The 24,911-nt window shown below is 41.4% G+C and overlaps 2 protein-coding genes across 2 annotated transcripts; one reads left to right on the forward strand and one right to left on the reverse strand.

The window, feature by feature from the left end:
- The first annotated feature begins 611 nt into the window (after nt 1-611).
- Nucleotides 612-5,396, forward strand: LOC133460297 (mannose-P-dolichol utilization defect 1 protein-like). Its single transcript, XM_061740909.1, has 7 exons — nt 612-729; nt 963-1,028; nt 2,093-2,225; nt 2,397-2,482; nt 3,943-4,058; nt 4,161-4,271; nt 4,376-5,396. Exons 1-7 carry the CDS (start codon nt 639-641, stop codon nt 4,496-4,498), a joined length of 726 nt encoding a protein of 241 aa, XP_061596893.1. The 5' UTR covers nt 612-638; the 3' UTR covers nt 4,499-5,396.
- Nucleotides 5,397-7,860: 2,464 nt separating this feature from the next.
- slc25a35 (solute carrier family 25 member 35) lies at nt 7,861-15,094 on the reverse strand. Its single transcript, XM_061739878.1, has 5 exons — nt 14,558-15,094; nt 13,534-13,599; nt 12,750-12,902; nt 11,715-11,849; nt 7,861-10,209 (listed from the first exon to the last, which is right to left on the reverse strand). The coding sequence occupies exons 1-5, from the start codon at nt 14,927-14,929 to the stop codon at nt 10,039-10,041; spliced, it is 897 nt and encodes a 298-aa protein (XP_061595862.1). The 5' UTR covers nt 14,930-15,094; the 3' UTR covers nt 7,861-10,038.
- Between the last annotated feature and the right edge of the window lie 9,817 nt (nt 15,095-24,911).

Raw genomic sequence — 24,911 nt, forward strand, 5'->3', positions numbered from 1 at the left:
ATGGCTTTTGTCCTTAATGGCTTTTCCCCCCTTACATTACTTTTACTTTTATACTTTAAGTGTGCTAGTAGTTTTGAAACCAGTACTTTTATACTTTTACTTGAATAAAAAACTTGAGTTGATACTTCAATTTCTACAGGAGTATTTTTAAACTCTAGTATCTATACTTCTACCTGAGTAATGAATGCGAATACTTTTGACACCTCTGTATAAGTGCATGTATATTCCTGTCTAATGTATTTATGTTAATTGGCTCCTCCTACCATAATCTTTTGATAGCTTCTCCAGGAGACCAATTCACGCGTGTGTGTGTGTGTGTGTGTGTGTGTGTGTGTGTGTGTGTGTGTGTGTGTGTGTGTGTGTGTGTGTGTGTGTGTGTGTGTGTGTGTGTGTGTGTGTGTGTGAATAAATAAATCAGATCAAATCAAATCAAATCTAATCCCATCATCATGCCAGATAAAGTTCTTGTAAAGTGTCCCAGCCAGGATAAAGCTGTCTGTTTACTCGGACAGATAAACCTGCCCCCAGACCCCCCCCGGGTCCAGCTTCACTCCCCCCGGGTCCAGCTTCACCCCCCCGGGTCCAGCTGGTTCACTCCCCCGTCACCGAGGATCATTCCCGGCTCCGGTAGAACCGCAATGGCCTCGTCTCCCGTCAAAGACTTCGTAGTGGGCTATTTAATGCCGGAGAAATGCTACGAGAGGATTTTCATCAACCTCCACTTGCATGGTGAGACACGATACCAAACCAGAGCAGGAGAAATGGTGCGGGGAGAAAAACAAACACACAACATTCCAGATGTGCGGAATGGCAGCTGGAACAGCAGGAGGGACGTGTTTCCCCATTTAAAGTGCAGACTTACATTACTGTTGTTGTTGTTGTTGCGTTCATGACTGTGTTCACAGCTTTTTCCAGTCTCATGCTGGTCAGCGGTTCTGACCACCGTTTCTGCTTCTTTTCAGTGCCCTGCTTAAAGTTTGCACTCAACAGAATTGCTGGATTTTGCATCATACTGGACACATTTCTGGGTAAGGCTTAAAAACTGTGTCTTTGTAGGAAAAACTAGACGATAATAAAATCTTTTAGGTTACTTTTAGGATTGAATGTATTGATTAAATCAGAGTTAAAGCCTACAGCTGCAGATAAACTACACAGTGTTGCAGAGATAAGTAAGACAACATCAGGCCTGGTGATAAGACCTCTGCAAGTCATCTGTGTGCAGAAGCAAGTCTTCACAGGAACAACAGCAACCCACAATGCAATCCAAAGTCATGCTTTTGAAATTTCATCTGAAATTATGAATTCATCAACCATAACCTGCATGTTTTGGGAGTTTTAGTTTTTTGTTTTTTTTTGTTAACAATTTTTTATTAATTTTATGCCAACTTAAAAAAAAGGCAGACAGTCAAACACAGACAGGCAAAGCTCTATACATTTTGTTGTAGCAGCATGTCCACTATACATTGGAAAAGAACAAACGCAAAAAACAGGGGCAAAAATGCATTAAAACAGAAAAACAAAAACATTTCATATACTGTACATATTTATGCTTGTCTGTCTCCTCCTTGACCCACATACATGCTCTCACACAAACACACATTCACATCCACACACACACCCTCGCATACACATCCCAATACTAGCAATTAATCAACAAAAACAAAAAGAAAAACCCTCCCATCCCAGTGAGTGATCTGCACCATCCCCTCCCTGTTATCCCCCTTTATAGGCAAGACTTCACAGCTCTGATGGCTTCTGACCAGGATTTTAAGGTCTTTTCTTTTTCTCCATGAGACCGTGCAACAGAAAGCTCAAGGGTTAAAATATCCATCAGAAGATCCACCAGTTATCCAGTGATAGAGTATGTGGTGGTTTCCACCGTAATACCAATATTTTTTTAGCAGCAGTTATTATTTGGCCGGAAAGCCAAATTCTTTTTTCATGTACTGACATCGAAAATCGAGAATTATCATTCAGCAAACAAAGTACGGGGCAGCATGGAACCTCCTTAGTTAAGATTTTAGATAAAGGGTGGGGAGTTTTAGTTTAACGTATTGAGGCCTATTTTGTCTCCCTTGTGTCCTTCATGCAGCACCGCTGCCTCAGCTGATCAAGATACTATGGAGAGGACGTGCAGAAGGCCTCAGTGTCGGCGCCGTCCTGCTGCAGCTTTACACGCTCTCCTGTCCCGTCGTCTACGCCATGGCCTACAACTTCCCCTTTTTGTAAGTGACCTGAGACCTGAAAACAAAGCAGTTGAGGCTTGGACTGCCCCCCCCTGGAAACGGCACCAGGATGGTTTGGGTACCAGAGAACGGTGGTTGTGGATATCCATTTAGCACTTATATGATACGTTTCCTGAGCCCGTACGTGTATTTACCTGCACCGCTCCACAGCGCCTGGGCTGAGAGACTCGTCACGCTGGCCCCGACCGCAGCCATCCTCTTCCTCATCCTCCATTACCAGGGCGATACCCTCAAAGGTCAGTGACTTCCCATCTGCCAGACATGCTTTCTTAAAAATGTGCGCAACTCAGATAAGACATGAATATTATGTTGGTCAACAAATCCTGGTAAGAGACTGAAGCAATATCCTGACCTTTGACCCTTTGTCTTTCAAGAAAAAGTGTAAGAACCTCCTGGAATCAAACGCTTTCCTACCTTTATTGGCTGTAAAGTTTGATCTGATGTCCGTCTAAGTCACAGGAATAAAAAAAAATACTATAACTTCACATGTCCAGTAAATTTGCACATTTCTGGAGACATATGAAAGTAAAGTTCAATATAATAGCTATTTTAACCTCCTCTGCATGAGAGCAGCACAACATTGAATTTGAATTTATTTATTTATTTCAGACAAGTACTGCAAAAGTGATGGTAAACAGTATTTACAAAAGAACAATCCTAAACAACATTTACATATTCACCAGTATTAGCTCATAGTCGCAATATATATTCATATATACATTTGTACATAATAGAAAAATAATATTACAAACATTTCCAATTGAATAAACTTGTAAGTATTTATACCTTCAGATATGACATTGATTGATGAAAATTGTCTGAAAGGGGTATGAAGAAGCAAAACTTATTCTCCCTCTAATTGGCCTTATAGTAACATTCCTGTTTGATTTCTATGCTTATATTCAAAATTCACAAAAATTAAATACATTCATTCAGAGGGAACTTTGGACCATTCCTCATGTGTTTAAGATGTATTTGTCTGGTGGGAACAGCTCCCTTAAGTCAAACCCAGACATCTCTTTGGGGTTGAGGTCTGATCACTGGACCTCTCCAAATGGAGGGGTTTCTTCTTCTGAAGCTGCTCCGTGGTGTATATTTATATGATTCTGTATCAGCCAACTTCTATAAACCATCATATGGTGGACAACTACTCTCCCCACCGTCCTTTTGGATCATATTATTGGGTATTCTTCCCAAACAATTCAACTTGTGATTCTTCAGTCCACACGGCATTTTACTCATTACTCTGTCGGGGATGTTCTGGCTTGGAGAGTCTCCCTGCTCGAGGACTCGTATATGATCGACTCATGAACAGAGACATTAGCCAGCTCCCCTGATGTCATCAAGCCTTTTAGCTGACCTGTTTACGATAATAATGTACATGGAAACACACCAAAATTAACCTTTTAACCCATAACTTAAAAGCAGAGGACAAATTTCAGTGTGTTTCCTATCCATAGCGATTCTGGAGGTTTTACCTGTGTAACATACTGCGAAACAGTAGTCGTAAGAGATTAAAACCACGAACACATGGCTCCTGTTCATATTTCACTTTGTATTTTTCTGCAGCTCCATCTTGTGCTGCATTTGTAGTTTTGTCTGATGGTTGATTCTGCAAAAAAAAAAAAAAATCATGCATGTGAAAAGTTTCTCATCTTAGCATCTTACATTGCGTTGTTTGGTGTGCACGTGTCAGGACTGCTGCTCCTCTGCGGTTTCGGCGGTGCGGTTCTTCTCCTGGGCTCCTGTGCAGCTGCAGCAGTCGCCTCAGTGATGCAGGCCTCCAGCTTGGCAGCTTTGATAGCAAGCAAGGTAGCAACGCCTGTGTGGCCTGTCAACACATGTGAAGAGTCTGTCCGAGGGTGATTTTTGTTTATGTATTTATTTATTGTCTGCTTGCTGTGTTGTTTTCAGCTTGTCCAGATAATAGTGAACTACCAAAACAGCCACACAGGTCAACTGTCCACGGCATCGCTGTCACTGACATGGACCGGGTCTCTGGGCGTCGTCATTGCTTCTCTTCAGGTGTGCAGTCTTGAACTTCACAGAACCAACGTAACCACAAGTTTCACACTCTTTTGCTGCTGTTGACCTTATCGACTGACGCTTTGTGAAACGTTGTCTTGCAGGAGGTCGGGGTGTCTCTCACCAGTCTGTCACACATGCTGTCTGCGTGTCTCAGCTCTGTCCTCCTGCTCCAGGTCCTCGGCTGCACGAGCAGCATCACTTCTGCTGCAAAGAAGAGGGATTAGCAGTGGTGGAGGGAGAAATCTGTGGTTCTGAGCCAGATGTGGGCCTGTCAGGTGCAGGAGATGTTTACGTCGTCCTTCTGGGCCTACAGGGTCTAGAGGCGACTCATTTCTACTTAAAAACAAAAAGGGGAAAACATGTTTTGAGCTGAATTTATGTGTAAATGAAAAGTTTCTTGTCTGCAGTTGTTTGTTGTTGGTTTAAAGGATTTAAGTCTGTTGTCGCCCTCTTGTGGCTCGAATACGCAACAGCACTCAGTTATTTGGTTTCGTTCAGGAAAAAAAAGAGTAACAGTTCTTTCACTGTTATTATTTTTTTTCTCAATTTGATCTAACTGAAATCTTCACAGCTGGATATCATTTTAGGGCAGTTTAAGTGTTTTTTTTAGAGTTTCTGCAGAGATCCAGCATGTAGTTTAAGACGTATCATTTCATATTTTCACTTTGTTCATATCAGTTTTATTTATAGGCTGTAGCGTCTAATTAAAATACGTTTTTTTTCTAGAGCGATGATTTTAAATAATAAATGTTAAAGGTTGCGTAGAAGAACCTCTGATTGTTTTTTATTTTTTTATTTTTACAATTTGATCTAACTGAAATATTCACAGCTGGATATCATTTTAGGGCAGTTCAAGTGTTTTTTTTAGAGTTTCTGCAGAGATCCAGCATGTAGTTTAAGACATATCACGTCATATTTTCACTTTGTTCATATCAGTTTTATTTATAGGCTGTATCGTCTAATTAAAATACATGTTTTTTTTCTAGAGCAATGATTGTAAATAATAAATGTTAAAGGTTGCGTAGAAGAACTTCTGATTGTGTTTTATTTTTAATTTTTACTGCATTACCTAATATTCTCCTGAAACACTGATTCTCTCACATCAAAACCAAAAGTATTTCTCACTTGGAGAAGTGACGGGCCTCTAAAAACAGCATCCAGTCAGAGCGTGTGACCTTAACGTCAGCGGACCTTTGGCTCCGCTGCTCAACTCCTTTCCTTCAGCAAACAGTGGCTTTGGAGGTCTGGAGGAAGGGAGGTGCCACTCTTAATGCCCCACCCCTCCCCGACATCTCCTTCATCTTTAACGCAATTAGGTTGAACTCTAAAAATGATTTACCCAAATTCACTGGGCATGATCGAGTCTCCTGGACGCCGTCTGGCCGGTCTGGTGAAGTTACTCAGACTTGAACATACAAATAAACAGAGTTACATGAAACTTTGACGACAAAGAGTTGATTTGGATGTGCAGAACAATGCTGTGGACGAATGTCAACAAAAAGCTTGTATAGTTTGAGTTACCTGCCTTCTCAGTCATGTGGTGATTGTTGTCTGACCCACCGACAATTTACCGGGTTCATTAGGTCACAGTGACTCAGCTGTCAGGGACTTTTCCAGCACTGTACACGAAAAGAAAGTGCAGGAATTAAAAAATCTTGGAGAATTTAAGTGGCTTCAGGATCTGAAAAACACTCCGTTTCATTATCGTCTGACGGAAACATCTTTTACCTTCTGTTGCCACAATAAGTTCAAGACTTAAATCTGTTTCACATCTGTCCACCAAAATGTCCCGATCACAAGAAGTTTCTGTTCTCCATCTGGGGGTTGGGAAATTCATTTATTGACCAATTTTGACCTGAGAAGTTTCCTCAAACTGTTCTGAGGAACCAAATCAAACCCCCCACTAGTCACCACTTTTATGAAGTCAAACCCAGCCTTCAACTCCCCCAAGGAAATTACCAACTCACATGTTTATAGTTTCATTTAAACCATTAAAATACATTTAGATGTTTTACTGATGAGTTATGTTAAAAACAATATAATAAAAAATAATAAAAGTGCTAAATGAGCTCTTTGATGACGCTGTGGGAGAGTTTTGCCGCCACCACCTTGTTCTACTCTGGAAACGGGTTTTTAGGCCTTCACCTCCATTACCAACCACCGGCAGGGTCCATGTGACCGAGCAGCTCAAACTTGGTTTCATCAGACAAACAGAAAGACTCTGAAAACTCTTCCTGGATGAGGAGAGGCTTCACCGCCTCCAGAAGAAGCCACTTCAGCAGATATCTGGGGAACCTCGTTGACGTCTCCTTTTTCCTCTCCGGAGTTCTGGAAAGCTGCAATGTTTGATGACATCCAGGATTTAGTTTTTCCAACGCGAGGATGCAGCTTGAAGCTGCCTCAGGGTGGAACACTTGGAGGTGACGACCCGCCCTCCTCACACGAGCATCCTTTAATTATCTTCTGAGTTATTTACATTTTTACAGTGTGATGTCATTTCTTAAGAGGAATCTCTCTGCATAAAGAGCTGAATCGACACGAGCCCGCTTTTATAGGCTATAAAAGTTATGCGTGTTACATTATAAGAGTCGTGCTGCCACTTTACCCCAAACTCCCGTCATCCACCAAGTTTACTAAATATTAAAGGAGCCATCTGTAAGAAAAATGGCCAAAACTGGTACTGCAGTCACTTTCAAAATATTGTTGAGCGGCGTGTACCCTCCCCCTCCTCCTCCTGACCAGAGGTTGCCAGGTAGGCTGCAGAATGCAGCAGGAACGTAGGCTGCCATGGCAAGCGACGAGTCCTACACAGTAAGTTTATTTTCTGTATTTAATGCTTTATGAAAGATCTTTTGCGAAGTAATAATGTACTGCAAAATTTACTAATGGCGATTAGCCAGACAGAATCGTAAATGTTGCCACATTTCAGTCGGAGCATAAGAGCCGAGCTGGCAACCCGGATGCCGAAACAATACTGACTTGGTGATTGGGAGATAGGTGGAGGGTGGAGCTTCAGGCCAAAACAAAAAATTACAACATAAACATCAGTTGAGGGCTGCAACTCCTCTTTTTAAACGGGAATATCCTGGCTTGAGTGCTGTTGTCAGTGACATAAGTATTTGAAATGAACATGATTTTTAAATGTCTGTTGACATATCGGGGTCATTTTATGATTTGTTTTATTATTGCTCTTACATACAGCTCCTTTAAAGTCGTGTAAAGTGAATTCAGTGAATTCATTTTCTTCTAAACACATTCATGGCAACATATAAGTTAGTGTGTATGCAAAGCATTAAGATATTTATGTTATTTATTTTACATGTTCATTGTTTAATGAAAGGTTTCGTTGCTGATCTATGGTCCTGAACATCATTTAGCAAGGTTCTGGGGGAACCATGCTGAACACCCGTTTACAGCTAAAACATATTTATTTAATACCAAAGGTGAACCAAAACAAAACATTATGGGTATTCAGACACTTTACGCAGTTTCACTATAAACTTTTATAAACAATACCTTCCTTGGTCATGTTTTGGGGGAACAGTCATGATCATTCAACTCTTTTTAATCAGATGACAAAAAGCAGTTTCTGTCCAAAAAAATGATTTATTTGCTCTCCATGTCCGCCGCACATATTTCCTTTGACCTCAATTTACAGGAGGTGTAGTTTGCAACACATTTATGAGAAGCTTCTGCTCGTAACATTCATTTATAACCAGTTCTTCATCATCACCTTCCCCCCCAAAAAAACTTTCCCCACATCAGAATATTCCCAAGTTGAAAGTTCAACTCCCGCGGCTGACAGCATGCTCAAAGCCAGTCCCTCTGAGCCAAAATATGACAAGCTGACGATGACGGCGTGGCACGACGGCGGCTGATAACACCCTGATGCAGCTGCCAGCCGTTAACGGCTCTGGTCGGATCTGCATCAACCTTTTAAGGCTAAACAAAGAGGCCTGCTTCAGGCCGACCACACTGCTACTACAGAGCCCTTTCCTGCTTGAGTTGGTTTTATTTTATGTTTTTAAAGGTTATATCCACAGGTAAACTCCACAAAAGGAGCTTTTGCAGCTTCTACAGCTGAGAGGAGTGCATTATTACTGAGGGAAAGTGGAGCAGCGAGGAGACCAGAACTTCAGTTCCAGGTCACAGACATTAATCTTGCTCCCTTCAGGAAATCAAGCAGACAAAAATGTGTTTTTGCAGCTCCGGGATGCTCGCCAGGTTTCGTAACAAACATTTCACTGTCAAATACAACCGGTTATTTGGTTTGAGTCGGAGGAGGATTTAAGGAAGAAAGCACCGAGTTCTGTAAAACATTACAAGCAGTCAAGTTAAAGAAACACACTCAAACATGATCAGTAACCATTTAAGGTGGCGCTAAATAGTTATAAATAAATAAACCATAAAAGTCATGTGTTTAAAACTAAAATATCTCAAACAGCTGTTAGTAGCAAGAAAAATATAAATACTATTTAAAAAAATAAGCTAAATATAATCAATTTTATATCAATTTACAGTTGTAAATGTATCCTGGGGGGTTATTAAGGCACGTGATTCAGTGGTTTTAGTGGCACTAGGATACATTTATCAAAATTTCAGGAATTCTTCAATTAAATTAAGTTAAAATATTCATGACTGGATTATTCTCACATTTTGCTCAGTTTTTATGTTTTCTACATACTACTGCTACACTATTACTATGTTTCGTGGTTACTGCAGAGGCAGGCGGTTACAACATGCCGTAGTAACCAAGGAGACGTCCTTATCTGTGCAAACACTCTCACCACACCCCGCTTTGACCGGGTGAATCTTGGGAGTGGACACGGGTTCACACACGCATCGTTTGGATTTTTGTTGCGAAAGAGTGGCGAATAAATCAGCAGAAGCAGAAGGTTTCATATTAAAAGGCAAAACAAACAGCAGCTACACAATATTAATAAAAAATACCACTTCATACGTCTGTGTAACAGTGCTCTGGATTCAACCTCGGGGTTTCACGCCAAGCGCTAACTTATGCTTGTCAGGTTTTTTTTTTTTTTTAACAGATCACTAATAGGATGGGTGGTTAGCAGGTGGATGGATGGATGTCTTGGGACAAGCAGATAGTCTTTTCCTTCATTTCAAGATACTGTCTTCTGTGCATATTTGATGCCATTTTCTGATTTCCAAGTTTGGAGTAAACTTCTTCTTCCCAACGGGTTTAGTGGTCAAGGAAGTCATGACGTTACCCTCGAGTTATCACTGTCACAACATTATCTTTCACCTCCCATCAGCACAAAGTATCATGTGACCATCACACTTTCTCCAGCTCAGCTTCTATAAACCTGTCTGATGAGAGTGTGTCATAACGATGTTGCTACGGACAACTGTAGCAAGCGGACGGCCACTCGTGACCTGCTCTCCACGAGGTACAAAGTGCATTTTCTTTTATTTGTTTTAGAATGAAATAATTAATGAATTTAGGTGCTATAAAAGAGTTGTGATGGTTGATATATTCACCACGGGTGCAGCCAATCCGTCAGATAAATGACTGAGTTTATGCGTCGGGTTTGGCATCGTCACCTTCTTTCTTAACTCTCCACCTTAATAGGTTTTCTAATTGGAGTGGAAAACGTCACCTTTGCTCTCTCTTCCCGAGAGAAGGAAGCATCTCCTGGTTTTTCTTTCACCTCATAACCGTAAACTCTTTAAACGAGGACTCATTTCAGCTCTGCATTCAGGGCCTAATGAGTTACCCATTCCCCGGCGTCTTCGACAGGGGTTATCTGTAACTCCGGTAAAATTTGCGCAGTTCGTCCCAGAAGAACAAGGACAGGATGGTGTGTGGGCCGAGTCGGAAATACGAGGCTCCCAAGCCTTTGTAGAGTCCGGTCAGGCCCTCCTTCTTCAGGGTCCTGGAAAAGCAGTCGCTGAATCCTTTATAGATCATCCCCTGCAACATGAGAGAACAATACGTCAAGCTCAGACGCTCGCTCTCGCGGTCGAGCCCCTCTGTGATAAATCACTACTTACTAGGCCAGTTTCTGGTTTCAAATAGAACCTTAATGGTTGATAAAGGCACATTTTATCCTCCAATACACGAATAATGGAGAATAATCAGAAAGTATCCACACAAATGCCGCAGAACCAGATAACTTTTGTTTTCCACAGATTTCTGTCTCTTGTATTACAAGGTAAACATTTGGTATTGACGCCGCTACAATGAAAAATACAGCAAGCAGTTAAAGTGAAAATGCAACACTGTCTCAGCAGAAAAGCCACATCCCAGCCAACACGTGTACATGTTCAACCACAAGAAAACAAATAAGCGGACTGAACTACCAAAGCGAGTGTTTCCGGTAGAGATCATCCCGCCTGGCAACATTCGTTTACAAATCTTCTTCAGTTGCAACATTTTGACCTTTCACGGCATGAAGACGCACACTCAGAAGTGCATTTGAAACAATCTGCCACTGTAATATAAACCTCTCTGTGTATTGTTACTGAATTCTGGTTAAAGTTAGTTTAAGTAACCAAAGTAAAGCTGAGCAGACGAGAAAAATGATGACTTTAGATTAGTGGGGGGTATTGCCGAGGACCTCATGATACGATACACAACACGATACTTGAGTCACGATAGGATATTGCGATATATTCAAATTTTGCGATATATTGCGATGTTATACATAGTTCGCTGAAAACTGTAATAGGCCTTATGCATCTTAAAATCCGAGTTGCACTTCATCAGATTATAATGATAATTCATGGGACAAAACAATGTCATTCCAATTATCCATGCAGTTTTATTGTAGCTATACAAGCTAAAGTTACAACATATTTGCATATGTTTTTCATATTATTCACATAATATGAAATTAACATCAACAATATTATTTAATCCCATTTATATAATAAAATCGTACTGGATTTACAACCGTCAGAAACATGATTTATTATTAGAAAAAATAAAAATCGATATTCAAATTTTGAATATTGATATCGAATCAGCCGGCAAAGTATCGTGATAAATTGCCATATCGATATTTTTGCCCACCCTTACTTTAAATGACTACTGTTCAAGGTGGTTGTACAAGCTGTTCAATCGTGGATCGTACTTAGTTTTTACGCACTTCTGCACTTTGGTGTAGTTTTTGTTAAATAATTAATGGCAATGTAACAGGCCGAGCATTCCCGTCCGTTTGAGGTTATATGTACCTCATTTTTAGAATCCTAATATACCCAATATATTATACCAAATACCAAATCAATATATAAAAAAACCACAATCCACAGCGACGATCCGACAAAAAGGGAACAGCCAAAAGAAGCTCACTTTGCTAGTTACGTAAACTTGAATCAGGGTGAACTTTTCACCTCCCCGTGGGAGAAAGCAACCCTGCCCGCCGATGGACGCTGCACCGTTACCATGGAAACAGCCTTCAGCACAGTTCCACTCACCTTGCCCAGTTGGTCAACAGGCTGGTTGTAGAGTCGCGTGCTGATCACGTCAAAGGGCGTCATAGCCAGCACCACCACCACGCTGCTTATCATTCCCGCGGTCAGACCCACCAGCCAGCTGTTTTCAGGAAATATCTGCGGAAACGAGGAAAAGCCAAATGTTGAGCATCCGCGGCTCGGGTCTCGGCTGGAACCGACGACTTGCAGTGATGGTAGATGTGAAATGTGCATCAAAGCAGATGGGAGCCATGTCTAATTTTAACCGGATCCTCTCATGCGTTGAACACAGGCCCTATTATTAGCACCTCTGTTACGCAGACACTCCTGTGGCCCATTTTCGGCGTGACCCTGCCCAAGCTGCATTCACGTGTTCACCAACGACACAGCGGCCGGCAACCGGAGCCCTTTCACGGCTCTGAAGGGAATTGCCAAGTGAAGTACGTTTGTTCCGAGTGATAAGCACCGTGAAGTTAACGTTGGAGCCAAACACAAAGCTGTGCTTCATGTGAGTTTAACAGCAGCACCATTCAGGAGATGCTGCGGGAGCAGTGGTCGGTCCACCTCCACCCTCGGGGCAGCAGCCTGCAGGACAAGAAACCTTTTCACAGGTTTAAGGTTTTTCTTTTTGAACATTTTAAGGTTCTGTTGAGTAAATAAAACTCTTAAAAAAATCTTCACGCTTCTTAGGATGAAAGACTTGTTCTCTTTTTCTCTTAGCTGAAAACCCGAGAGAACAGCAACCCGGCAAACTGAAGCAGTGCTTGTATAAGCTGCATGCTTTCAGCCGTTGGGGCCAGAGAAAGGTGCAGACTCCCCATCATCGCAGAGGGCTTTGTCACGGCACAATGACTGGTTTTAGGACCCGTGCACAGCGTCTGACAGCGAATGATCTTCTCTCAAGCTTGTATCTAATAATAAGTACTCTCATCATCAAGGAATCTGCTAATTAAGCCAGACCCCTGGGTTTATTCTGAGGTCAGGTGGTCTACAGCCACCTGTTTTCATGGTGACATGGAGGCTTTTAGACATTCAAACCTGCAGGTCGATGACGAGCTCCTTGGAGGAGGAGAAGGTGGACAGCTGAGTGGATGAGCCCACGGCGACCCTCGGGACCGCAGCGCTGGAGCCCCTCCACAGCCCCAGGACCCCGTGTTTCCGGTGGATAGCTTTCAGGGCCTGGACCATCCCCTGTTGAGAGGATGAGGAGCAGATGCTGATGTCTCATTCACACTCAGTTATCACTTCCTTATCTGTAATCATCACGCTACCGTCCTTTGCAATACTGATGTCCGATACCACCGATTTCCTTTCTGATCCGATTCGATACATTCTTACAAGAATACAAGAGATCGGAGTCACTTATTTAGCTAATTATTTTAAAGTCAGAAGTAGAATTTTATATATATATATATATATATTTTTTTTTTTATAAATAATATATATTATGTAATTATACTGAGGTAGCGGCCTCATTCACAATATTGCAGAGCTGTTACAAGAACAGAAAGATCAGTGTTTGAAAAATGTGTTTCCATCACTAAAAAAAGATCCTAAGTAAAATAATAAAATCTTTAAAATAAATAAGAGAATAATAAACATAAATAATAACTACTATAAAAATGAAAATGAAAAAAGTAATTCCTACCAGCATAAAGTCAAATCTCAATAGTTTAGTTACTTTCCTGTTTATTATATAAAGTATGGGAAGTATCGATATATTAGTTTGAGAATAGATTTTAGAGCGTACAGATCTGGAATCTGAAGTATCGATATTTCAGTATGGATCCGCACATCACTACCACTCATGTCACCATGTTACCTGGTGTTGATGCTGATGCCCCACAGCGATGGAGGAGGCAGCCTGACTCTGCAGGTGAGTCTTTACCTGTCAACAAGGGGAGATTACAGTTATTATTATTCACCACGTCACCGATTTAGATACGGAAGAGTATTAGGGCCAGGCAGGAGAAAAATAAAAATAATATTTTAGAGGAGGAAGATTTTTTTTTCATTATGCACTTCGAGAAAAAAGTCGAAATGTCGAGATTAATGTTGAAGTACAATTTCGAGAAAAAAGTCGAAATGTTGAGAAAAAAGTAAAAATTTCGTGAATGAAGTTGAAATGTTGAGAAAAAAGGCGACATTTTGACTTTATTTTCTTGAAATTGTATTTCAACATTAATCTCAACATTTCGACTTTTTTCTCGACATTTCGACTTTATTCTCGACATTTCGACCTTTTCTCGAAATTGTACTTCAACATTAATCTCGACATTTTTCTGACATTTCGACTTTTTTCTCGAAATTGTACTTCAACATTAATCTCGACATTTCGACTTTTTTCTCGAAATTGTATTTCAACATTAATCTCCACATTTCGACTTTTTTCTCCACATTTGACTTTTTTCTCGAAATTGTACTTCAACCTTAATCTCGACATTTTTGACTTTTTTCTTGAAATTGTACTTCAACATTAATCTCGACATTTTTGACTTTATTCTTGAAATTGTACTTCAACATTAATCTCCACATTCCGACTTTTTTCTCGACATTCCGACTTTTTTTCTTGAAATTGTACTTCAACATTAATCTAGTCTAGATTAATGTTGAAGTACAATTTCAAGAAAAAAAATCGAAATGTCTAGATTCTAGACATTTCGACTTTTTTCTCGAAATTGTATTTCAACATTAATCTCCACATTTCGACCTTTTTCCTCGACATTTCGACTTTTTTCTCGAAGTGCACAATAAAAAATAAATCTTCCCCTCTCAAATATTTGTTCTCCTGGCCCTGGTACTCCTCCGTATTTAATCAAATAAGCTGAAGTGAAGGCTCCACGGACCAGGTAGATGGGGCTGCCCATGACGGCCCCGACCACCCCGGCCGCCGCGCCCGCCGCCGTGGTCTTGAGCGCGCTGACGCGGCCGTCGGTGTGGATGTATCCGCAGGACTCGATGACGGCGTACGAGCCCAGCCGGACCCCATTCATGAAGAACTGGTAGAGCAGCCCCGCGGCCAGCCCCTTCTGCAAGCCGGCCAGCCCGTCCACCTTGCCGATGGTGTAGAAGGCGTGGAAGACGTTGCGGTAGTACACCTGGTAGGTGCCGCGGCTGCGCAGCTCGCCCTGCAGCTGCATCCGCGTCTTCACCACCTCCAGCGGGTTGGTGAACAGACACGCTCCGCAGGCCGCCAGGCCGCTCAAAACGAAGTCCATCGGGACTGTCGGGACGGCAGGATGCCGGTGGTTCAGGTCTGGACCGGACGGTGCGTCCTACCCTTCATAACCCGCTCGGCAGCAGTGTGTCCTCCGGAGTCCTCAAACGCACCACGCCGGAGCCGCGCATCCTCAAGGCAGATTTATGGTTCTGCGTTAGGATCGCCGTACCCTACGCCGTAGGCTCTGCGGCGATTTAACGCGGAACCATAAATCAGTATTGAGCAGGCGTCCCCGCGGTGCCTTCACGGGCTTCCCAGAAAGTCAGAATCCCCACACTCCCCCACAGATACATAGGTATGCGTTTGCGTGTTGTTAAGTTCAAAACAGATACAGGCAAGTACAAAATGTTCATATCTGGTATTTTCTATCATAACCGAGGACTGAACAGCTAATCCCACCATAGAAGCATAGTACAACCATTGAAACGTAGATGAAACTTTAAAAATACCACTTAAACGGAGTAACTGTATGAATGAAAGCGAAGTTTTGTAATCTCTGAGTTTTGGGCGAACTTTCCATTCATCCCGCAAACGCCTCATCCGGGAGGCTTGGTCCCATGACGTCACTGCGTCCTGGTGCTAAATGACGCTTTCTCGTCTCAGCCAATGGGAACGCAGTTTAGTGAAAGCAGTGATTACTACTTATCTGAATATTTAAAATTATTATTATTTATTTTATTATCCACTAACCGGGCACTTCTTAACTACTTTATAAGGTATTCCACGTATGCTTTGATCATTTTTGGCCCTAAAAATGAAAGGGAAAAGATCAGCACTCACCTTGGCTCCATGTCATTGACAGCTACAAATCAAGCCAGAAGTGTAATTATTGACTCAGACCTGAAATTAAACAGCCATCTAACGTTTATCCCTAAATCCGCCTATTACCACCTGAAAAACTTTGCTAGAATTAAGGTTTATGTCTAAACAAGACATGGAAAAACTTATTCATGCATTCATTTTCAGTAGGTTGGATTATTGCAATGGCATCTTTACAGGCCTTAACAAGAAATCTATCAGGCAATTGCAGCTGATCCAGAATGCTGCCACCAGAGTCCTTACAAACACCAGGAAACTGGACCACATTACACCGGTCATGAAATCACTACACTGGCTTCCAGTGAGTCAAAGGATAGAGTTTAAAATCTTACTGCTGGTCTACAAAGACCTGAATGATCTTGGACCAAAATACATGCTGGATCTGTTAGTTCCTATGAAGCTCCCAGACCCCTGAGGTTCATCTGGATCTGGTTTGTTGTGGTTCCAGAACCAGAACCAAGCAAGGTGAGGCAGCGTTCAGTTATTCTGCTCCTCACCGGTGGAACAAACTTCCTGTAGACCTGAGGTCTGCTCCAACTGTCAGCTCCTTTAAATCAGGCCTAAAAACATTACTGTTTACTCAAGCTTACTTTAAATTAAATACTTATCTGCTGTACAACTTGTGCTTTTTATTATTTTACCTCTTTTTTATCATTTTATTGCATTTCATTTGTTATTTACTGTTTAATTGTGTCTTACTGCTTTTAATGTTGATGTAAAGCACTTTGAATTACCTCGTGTTGAATTGTGCTATATAAATAAACTTCCCTTGCCTTGCCTTGCTTTATAAAGTGGCACAAGTTTATATTTGGAAAACACTGGATAATTGTTTGTATTGTTTTATTAAGGCATATATATATATATATATATATATATATATATATATATATATATATATATATATATATATATATATATATATATATATATATATATATATATGTGTGTGTATATGTATGTGTGTGTGTATATATATATATTGTATACATGTGTTAGGTATTTGGTGTTGGGTATTTGTTGTAATTGTATTGGTGTTTCGTGTGTTGATTGTGTCGTGATTTATTGTATGTATGCTTTCGGCAACAATGGTTATCATTCATGCCAATAAAGCCAATTTGAATTTGAATTTGAATTTGAATTTGAGAGAGAGAGGGGGAGAGAGAGAGCATTCTCTTCATTGTGTGAACTTGTTCCTGATACAGCTTGTAAAACCGGATCGTAAGCGAGAGAAAAAAACGCACGCTTATCCAAGAAAACCAATCCAAACCTAACACTAAGCCCAGCATTAACCTTTTAACCCATCCTGAACTAATCCAGATTAATCCGTCACAGAGCAGAACAACTCCAACAGTGAAGCATAAGAGAGATGCAGCAAGACAACAAAAACAGGAGCCCAAAGGGTTGTTGTGAGGAAGAAAGTGGCTCGAAAACACGATAAAAGCAGCAATAAAAGAGGACAGAGATGTCGTTAAGGCCCCAAACACATAATGTACCAAACTTAGCTCTGCGTATGTCCCACTGTGACGATTAAATGTACATTGATGGAACCGCATATGTCAAAGCCTGAATTAGGTTAAGTTAAAATTAATCTTACAATATGTTATGAATCTCAAAAGTGTGCTAAAGCTTTTTGAAACATGATGTAACCTTTTTTTTGCCCTTAAATGAAATGGGCAAATGCTCATGGGTAAAAACGGATGCATTGTGTTTGGGGATGATTAAATCAATCGTAATCTGCCCTTTATTGATCACAGATGACACTGGCTCTGATTTCATGATGCACCCGGAGAAGGTTAGGTTTAGTTTCACCGAGGTTTGTTTATAATATTCATCTTTTTCAGCAAAGATTTAAATCCATTTCCAACAGTAACATCTCTGAAACACCTTTGTGTCTCAGTTTGTTGTAAAGAAAATACATCTGTAGTTTTCAGTGCCATGTTTGCAGTTTTATACCATGTGGAGATCCAGATTCCTCAAACTGTCGTGTAAATAAGCATAAACAGCAAGCTTTCATTGGAAAAAACCCAATAAAGGTTGGTTGAAGGAATATTCACCTTATTCTTACAGTGTAAAACATTTCCACATGTCAAAAACATATTTTGTAGGTGTATTTACTTATAATCTGCTCTGCACCCAGAGAGGAACCAGGCCGGTGTTGAACCGTCCTGGGTTTCAACCTGGGACTTCATTCGGGAGTGTGTTCATGCAAAAACGTGTCAGTCTTGTACGTGAAAGCTTCTTCACTCACTTCCCCCCTTAGAACAGCAGATGGCAGCATTTCAAAGCGTTAGTCACATCCCTCCTCAGTGTTTTCCACCAGGAAATAGTCCCCCCCCCCCAGGTACTGGACAGCAGGTACCAGACGTGTTTGGGCACCAACTCACTAATTAACTAAAAAGCCCGTTTAAAACTGCAGCTTAAGACTGAAATGTGGTTCACATGGTTCCTCAATACACTTCTTCCTGTGACCCCTGGGACTGGTGGCAAAGGGGGTTTAAGGTGATTGGTCCTCATGTTGAAACCCCTTCACTTCCTAAAATGATCTGGTGTCCCCCTCATTCTCACCCACAGGGTCATGTGACCCCTTTGGGTTATGAAGGGCGGTTTTGATGCCTCTTTTGTTTTCGTAAGGACCCTGTTACCAACGTGGGGAAACGCCACCATATGTCATCAACATTAGCTCGGCTACCAGCTCCTTCAGCAGATCCCTGTCGAAGTCTCCAGAGAGAGAAGTTTACAGCAGACTAAACTGCTAAACACGTTCTTGGAGGTCAAGTCAAACACGTCTGTCCTGTTTAACCGACGCTGTCTACGCAATCAACGCCAACGATCACTGGCCACTGCCAGGCTGTTGCTCTGCCTACGACACACGCCTTTTTTCTCTGATTAGGCGTTTTTTGGTTTGGACCCCGTTACGTTCCCAGCACCAAGAACTCGTGCAGCACGTTAGTTCACGGTGTCACATCCCAGATGATGTGAGCTGTACTGCTGACTGTTGTCGTAGTGGACCTTCATGGACAGTTCTGTCTCGGCCTGCAGGGTCGAGAGGCTCGGGTCGTCAAATCTGCCCAATTAACTGAGCCCTAGTTGATCTATGATACAAACTACCACTACCTGACATTGATTCTGATCGATTCTGTTGATCTGCTTTCACGTCATCTGGAAGGAGGAAGGTCGCTCTCTGAAGCTCTGAGGAGCGCTGACCAAGTGTTCGTTTCAGCTGCAGCAGTTCGGATGTTGTTTAGTCGTGACATTTGAGAACAAGGATGGATGTGAGGTGTTATCATCGTCATAGACTGGGATGAACAAAGCTGAAACATGCACGTGGGGTAAAGCGTGTCCCAACCAGCTTCTGGGCTCATTCATCCATCCATCTGCACAGTGGTGAATTAACAAGGGTCGGGCATCAGCGCTCTCACAGTTGGGCTTCAGAATATCTCCTCAGAAAGTGATGCAGGAGAGAGTCTGTCTGTTCTCTTTATACGGAGTTTGACAGAGTTGCTGTTGAGCAAATATCCTCCAGTCATCCCTCTGAGGCCGTATACTGGTACTCCAGGCACAAGTTTATTTCTGATCATTTTGAGAGCTTAATCCAATTTATAAGTCCAGTGAAAAGCCTGGATCTTAACCGCGACTCGAATCTTCTTTCATTGTTTGAATTACAATTGAATCAACGCCTGATTCCCTGTCTTAAATCAGCTGTTATCAGATGTTATCAGCTTTTATGGGACTGTTTTTAAGCCACTGTCAGATGTTGAATTATTCACTCTATAAGGACTCGCTGTTCATATCTGCAGAATAAAAACACTGGCATATTTTAACACTAATTTAGTTGCTTTTGCATGTCGAATATTCCTTGTAAGTGAGTTCAAACAGGCGCCCTAAGAGGAGCTTAAGATGCTATATTTACAGACTCATGGACTGCACTCTATATTAATTTCTTATTAAATACTTGATTACCGGTTTTTATCTGTTCATCAGAACAGGAACTACTTGACAGACTGTCCAGTAAAAGCTTTGGCATGGTCCAAACTGTTATTATGGACTCTGAGTCTCTCAGCCTTGAAACTAAAGGTAATGAGACGTGTAAAACTATTAGAGTTAATAAAGTTATTAATGTGATCAGCAACCTTGTTGACCTTGTTCATGCATGGACACATGTGCCACTGCTGCCGTGCACGATAAGAAGATGTGAGCCAGGCTGAAAACTTTGCGCCTTTGCGGCTGCGGCTGTTTGTCGAGAGGGATGCAAGCCATAAAATACCTGCAGATCTGTGGAAAGACGTAGAAGAATATGTCACAGGTCAAGATGAAGACAGACTGCAGAAAGCCCAAAGAATGATTAAAAAATACTTTGAGTCGGCTTCGAGGAACTTCTGCAGTTTCATGGAGGAGAAGGCCATCATCCGGGCTAAAGAAGACCTGAATAACGCCCGCGGCAACCTGTTGAAAGAGAGCGAGACGCAGCTGCTCAAAGGCCTGGAGAAGGAGGTTGCAGGTGGCTTCAACAGAAGCATGTACTTCCTGCGTTTTGTTCAGTTCAAGTGGTTGGATCGGCAGCCCGTCGATGAGGACGGGTTCAGGGATTTCAGGGCTGAGGAGGGTTCGGGGAGGTGTTTGCTTGTCAGGCCAAAGCAACAGGAAAAATGTACGTCAACAAAAAGCTGGAGAAGAAGAGGCTGAAGAAACGCAAAGGCTACGAGGTGAAGCGCCGACTTGGTATGTGACATCCCAACGACATCCGTCATTGTGTCAATCAAAGTATTTTCTCGCGGAACCTCACAGAACCTTGCAGAACATGAACTCACATGTCAACCCTTGAGAGCACAGTTACACGGGTGAAATCGTAGACTAGGGGTGGGATATGACGATATATCGTGAAAAAACGTCAAGACAATCTTTCAAACTGCAGAGATTGTAGGATCGTCCAGGACACACTCTAGAAATTGAAGTTCTATGCTGATGCAACGACTCACCAGATGCATTGATGCCGTCAACCTGATCGACCCATCATATCGAATTACGGGAGCAAATGATCAAACTCAAGCAAATGTAATTTGCAAAGTTTGCACGGAAACCGTTCGCCCGGCGGGTGGTAACATGACGAATCTGTTTAATCCCCTGTTGCATCTGCATAGTGTGCCTTTAAAGACAGTTCAGTTCCGAATGTCAAATGGATGGACAGCTTACAATTAAGCATTTATTATATGTCTTTCATGTTCAATGAGCTGTTTCATTGTTCTCGTACTGACACTTTTCTGGGGTTTGTGTTTTAGGGCTTATTATACTACACAATTTCTAAAGTCAGATCATCATACTGTATGGTTCACATCTACTTATTCTTGAGTTGTGTCATCAGGAATGGTATATTTAGAGTGTGGTGATGAGACCCTCTGAACTTTAGGCTATGATGAGGATAAATGTACGTCAACAAGAAGCTGGAGAATTCCAGCGTTCACAGACACCAAACCAGCAACAATAAGCCAATCAAAGGTAAGAAGCTGCAGTTGATAGTTACTTTTATGTATGGAAAATACAGTACTTCTTTCTACCACTTCCTATACGCATGTGCTGAGCGTTGTCATCATCGACCTAACAGGTACACCAAGTTCTGTATTGCTGCTGAGAAATACATGAAGACTTGGACGTCTAATGTCCAGCAAAACACTGAAATCATTTATTTTCAGAGCAGGATTGCCTCTCAATTGGACAGTGCAGCTGGTAATATGCAGTCTTAAATAAATACGGGTCATTTCACTCATTGTTGAACCTTCCTTTGGATAACCACGATGTGGACTGGGAAATGCTGTTTGCTTTGAGTTTTACGTGTTTATTGCGCCCAATTGTTTGTTAGAAAACAGACAATGACAAACTGTTGTGAAAGTGATCATCAATTATTCATCAATTATTAACAACCGATCCCGGATGAAATAGCTGCAGGGCTGCAGGTAGACGTTTATGGCGGAGCATCCCATTTAAGATGTTGCATCTGTGGTTAAATCAAAAATTAACGCAAAGTGCAGACTCCTTTCATTAGCTTTGTTGCATGGCAATTACGGATGATAATGATTGGCCACTGGTTGTCCGTCAATCATATCAGAAACAAATATAATGCTTAGTATGTGGTAACAATAAAGCCAACCCCCAGTGGCCAGTTGAGGAACTGCAACGGACCATAGGTCCACGTGGGATTTGGCCCAGAAGTTAGATGGTTGGCACCAGTTGCCTCTTCTTATTCACCGAAGTAACCATCAATGTGGATCTTGTCCTTTTAGGTTTTTGTTTTTTTAATTATTTGTCAATGCCCTTCTTCTTTTTCTTTCAATACTCTTCTGTGCAGTTTAAACTTATTACCAACGATCCAAACTTCTATTTCCTATTTTGTTCCCTCCATGGCATATTTAAGTCTCCTTTGAATGTTCCCTGATGAAATGTGATCCTGTTGTGTCCAAAATGTGCCTGAAACATCTTGGGACAAGGTTTTCTCGGAGGAAGTTGCTATGATAAAACTGTAAACAAAAGGAATAGCTTGAGTAGCAACAGTAACTAAGGGGGCGGGGCAGACGAGCAACTGGGCCCTTTTACAGTTCCAGGGTTGTCATTTCACCTCAGAAGCTGAAAAGTAAACGTGGATGATCATTCAAGTTCTGCCTGACGAGAAAAAAGACTAGGGCTGCCTGAAAAGTTTGCAAAGCGTTAAATTCTACTTTATTTTTTTGCTTTTATTACCAGAGAGTTACGAAGACGAGGGGTGAGGCGCCACAAAATGTCTCTAAAGAGATCATTAAGAACAGCTAATTAGGGTTTCATGAAAATATAAATCTTTATTTTTGAAGTCACATATGAAAATATATAGAACTATTTAAATACCAAAATGTGCACAAAAAAAGACCGAAGATCTTTAGTTTAACCAATGAATGAGGATTTTAAAGGAAGTCCCCCAGGTTCATCCAGTGTCTTATAGATCCATCAAAAATAATCAAGAAAATTAATTGCAGTAATAGTCAACATATTTCAGTCTCAACCAAAGTGATGAAGTAACCAACATCGAGTCTAACAATTTCATCCATATAAGAGTCCACTATCCATACTGATGTTTGTTTAATGCATTTGTCTTTAGATTTACTCAACCAGCCATTGAAACACTGACTTCACCGAAACTCTGCTACTTATACAAATACTATCCCTTCAAAGTTAGACAAAGGTTACATTATTTAACCAGCACTGCCGAACCCACGAAACCCACGAGTGACTCATGAGTGTACCGTAAGTTTAGCTCAATAGTGTAATATTTTACATTAAATACATTACTTTTTAAGAAGTGTGTGACTGGTGTGAAGGTGGCGTTGTAGATATTGTGCAAATAGAACTGCTCACACACCTTTAACTTTAATGAATACATGCACTCTGTATAACTGTATAATTATGTATAATAGGGGCAAGGTTTCAGGCCTGTTTCTAGCCTTGTGGGGGCCAAATGCAAGATACTGTTTGGGGGCCCCCATGGTGCCAAACTATGATGGAGAGATTCCTAATCCATTAAATAATCCATGTTACTCAAGCAAGATAAAGGATTAAACATTATAAAACAAGGAAAACAACAATCTTCTACATGTAAATGTTTTATTTATTTTGTTTCATTTTATTTATTTATTCTTAACTCTACATTTTAATTATTATGATGTGTCTGTTGTGTGTATGCGGAGGAGTGGGGTTTGTGTGAGTAACTAACTAACTAACTAACTAACTAACTAACTACTAACTAACTTCAGCGTCAGCAGAGAGGGCTCCTGCTCCATTTCAAAGTGAAACAGTTTAAAAAGCTCAAAGACATTTAAACCAGATCTGGTGGTGTTACTTGTTTAATCACCTCTTTTCAAGGGCACATAAATGACCAATATCTTAACACCGATCGGTGAACTGAGACTGACGAGTGACGACGTCTCTGACTCACGCGAGGAAAGAAAAAGTTAAATCAGTACTTCAAAATCGCATTTTATGATATCAAGACCATATCGCAATTGCAATCAATCGTTCAGCCTTACTATGTATGTAAAGGATTAGAAGTCATCACTTCAAGCCATTTGGTATCATGGTGTTTCGCAGACTGAACATGGAGCAGGGAAAGCAAAGGGGAGTGAGGAGAGTCTGAGGAGATCAAAAAACAACCCCAGACAAATGTTAAAGGCTACAAGACCATCTCCAAGCAGCTTGATGTCCCTGTGACTACATCATAAAAAGCATCCAGATGTTTAGGGGGGGCCACAGGACTATAATCAACCTCGCTGGATTCACCATCACGAGAGCGGCAGCAACAGGAAAACTAAAGACAAACTGAAGAGACAGATGATACGGCTGCTAACTAAAAACCCTTGGAAAACTTCTAAAGAGATTCAAGGTGAACTCCAAGGTCAAGACACATCAGTGTCAGATCACATCATCCTCCACTGGACCAAAGAGGAAAACCAAAGAGGACTCTACTCTTGAAAGAAAATCATCATAATACATTTTGACAAGTCACAAAGATTCTGGAAGAATGTCTGAAACTGGAGATCTTCGTCGATTGACAGCAGCTCCATGTTCACAGATGGAGAAATTCAACTTTTTTTTATGCGTTCTCTTTGGACAGGCTGTACTGGAATGAGGTTTCGTTGTGCCGGGACGCTGGCTCACTCACAAATAAGGAATCTTGAAAAGAAGACTACCGTAGGTACTGTGAAACATGGAGGAGGCTTGGTTATGTTCTGGAGCTGCTTCACTGCGTTTGGTACAGGAGGTCTTGAATCTGTGCAGGTGAAATCTCAGGATTATCAACATATTCTGGGCAAAATGTGCTGCTCAGTGTCGGGAAAAGTCTGTTGCAAGGTCTAAAAAACAGCCAGGAATAACCGAGAGTGAAACACTGGACTATTCAGAAGAGTCCTCCTAAGTCCTGAACATCTGCAGAAAAAGCTGAAACATGCAGTCTGGATAACGTACAATTCTTATCATGATTCTTTCATTCAGGTATAGAAATGGATGGATGTATGGATGGATGGATGGACTGATGGATGGATGGATGGATGGATGGATGGATGGATGGATGGATGGATGGATGGATGGATGGATGGATGGATGGATGGATGGATGGATGGATGGATGGACTGATGGATGGATGGATG

Source organism: Cololabis saira, chromosome 14 (genome assembly GCF_033807715.1).
Source record: "Cololabis saira isolate AMF1-May2022 chromosome 14, fColSai1.1, whole genome shotgun sequence".
NCBI lineage: Eukaryota > Metazoa > Chordata > Actinopteri > Beloniformes > Belonidae > Cololabis > Cololabis saira.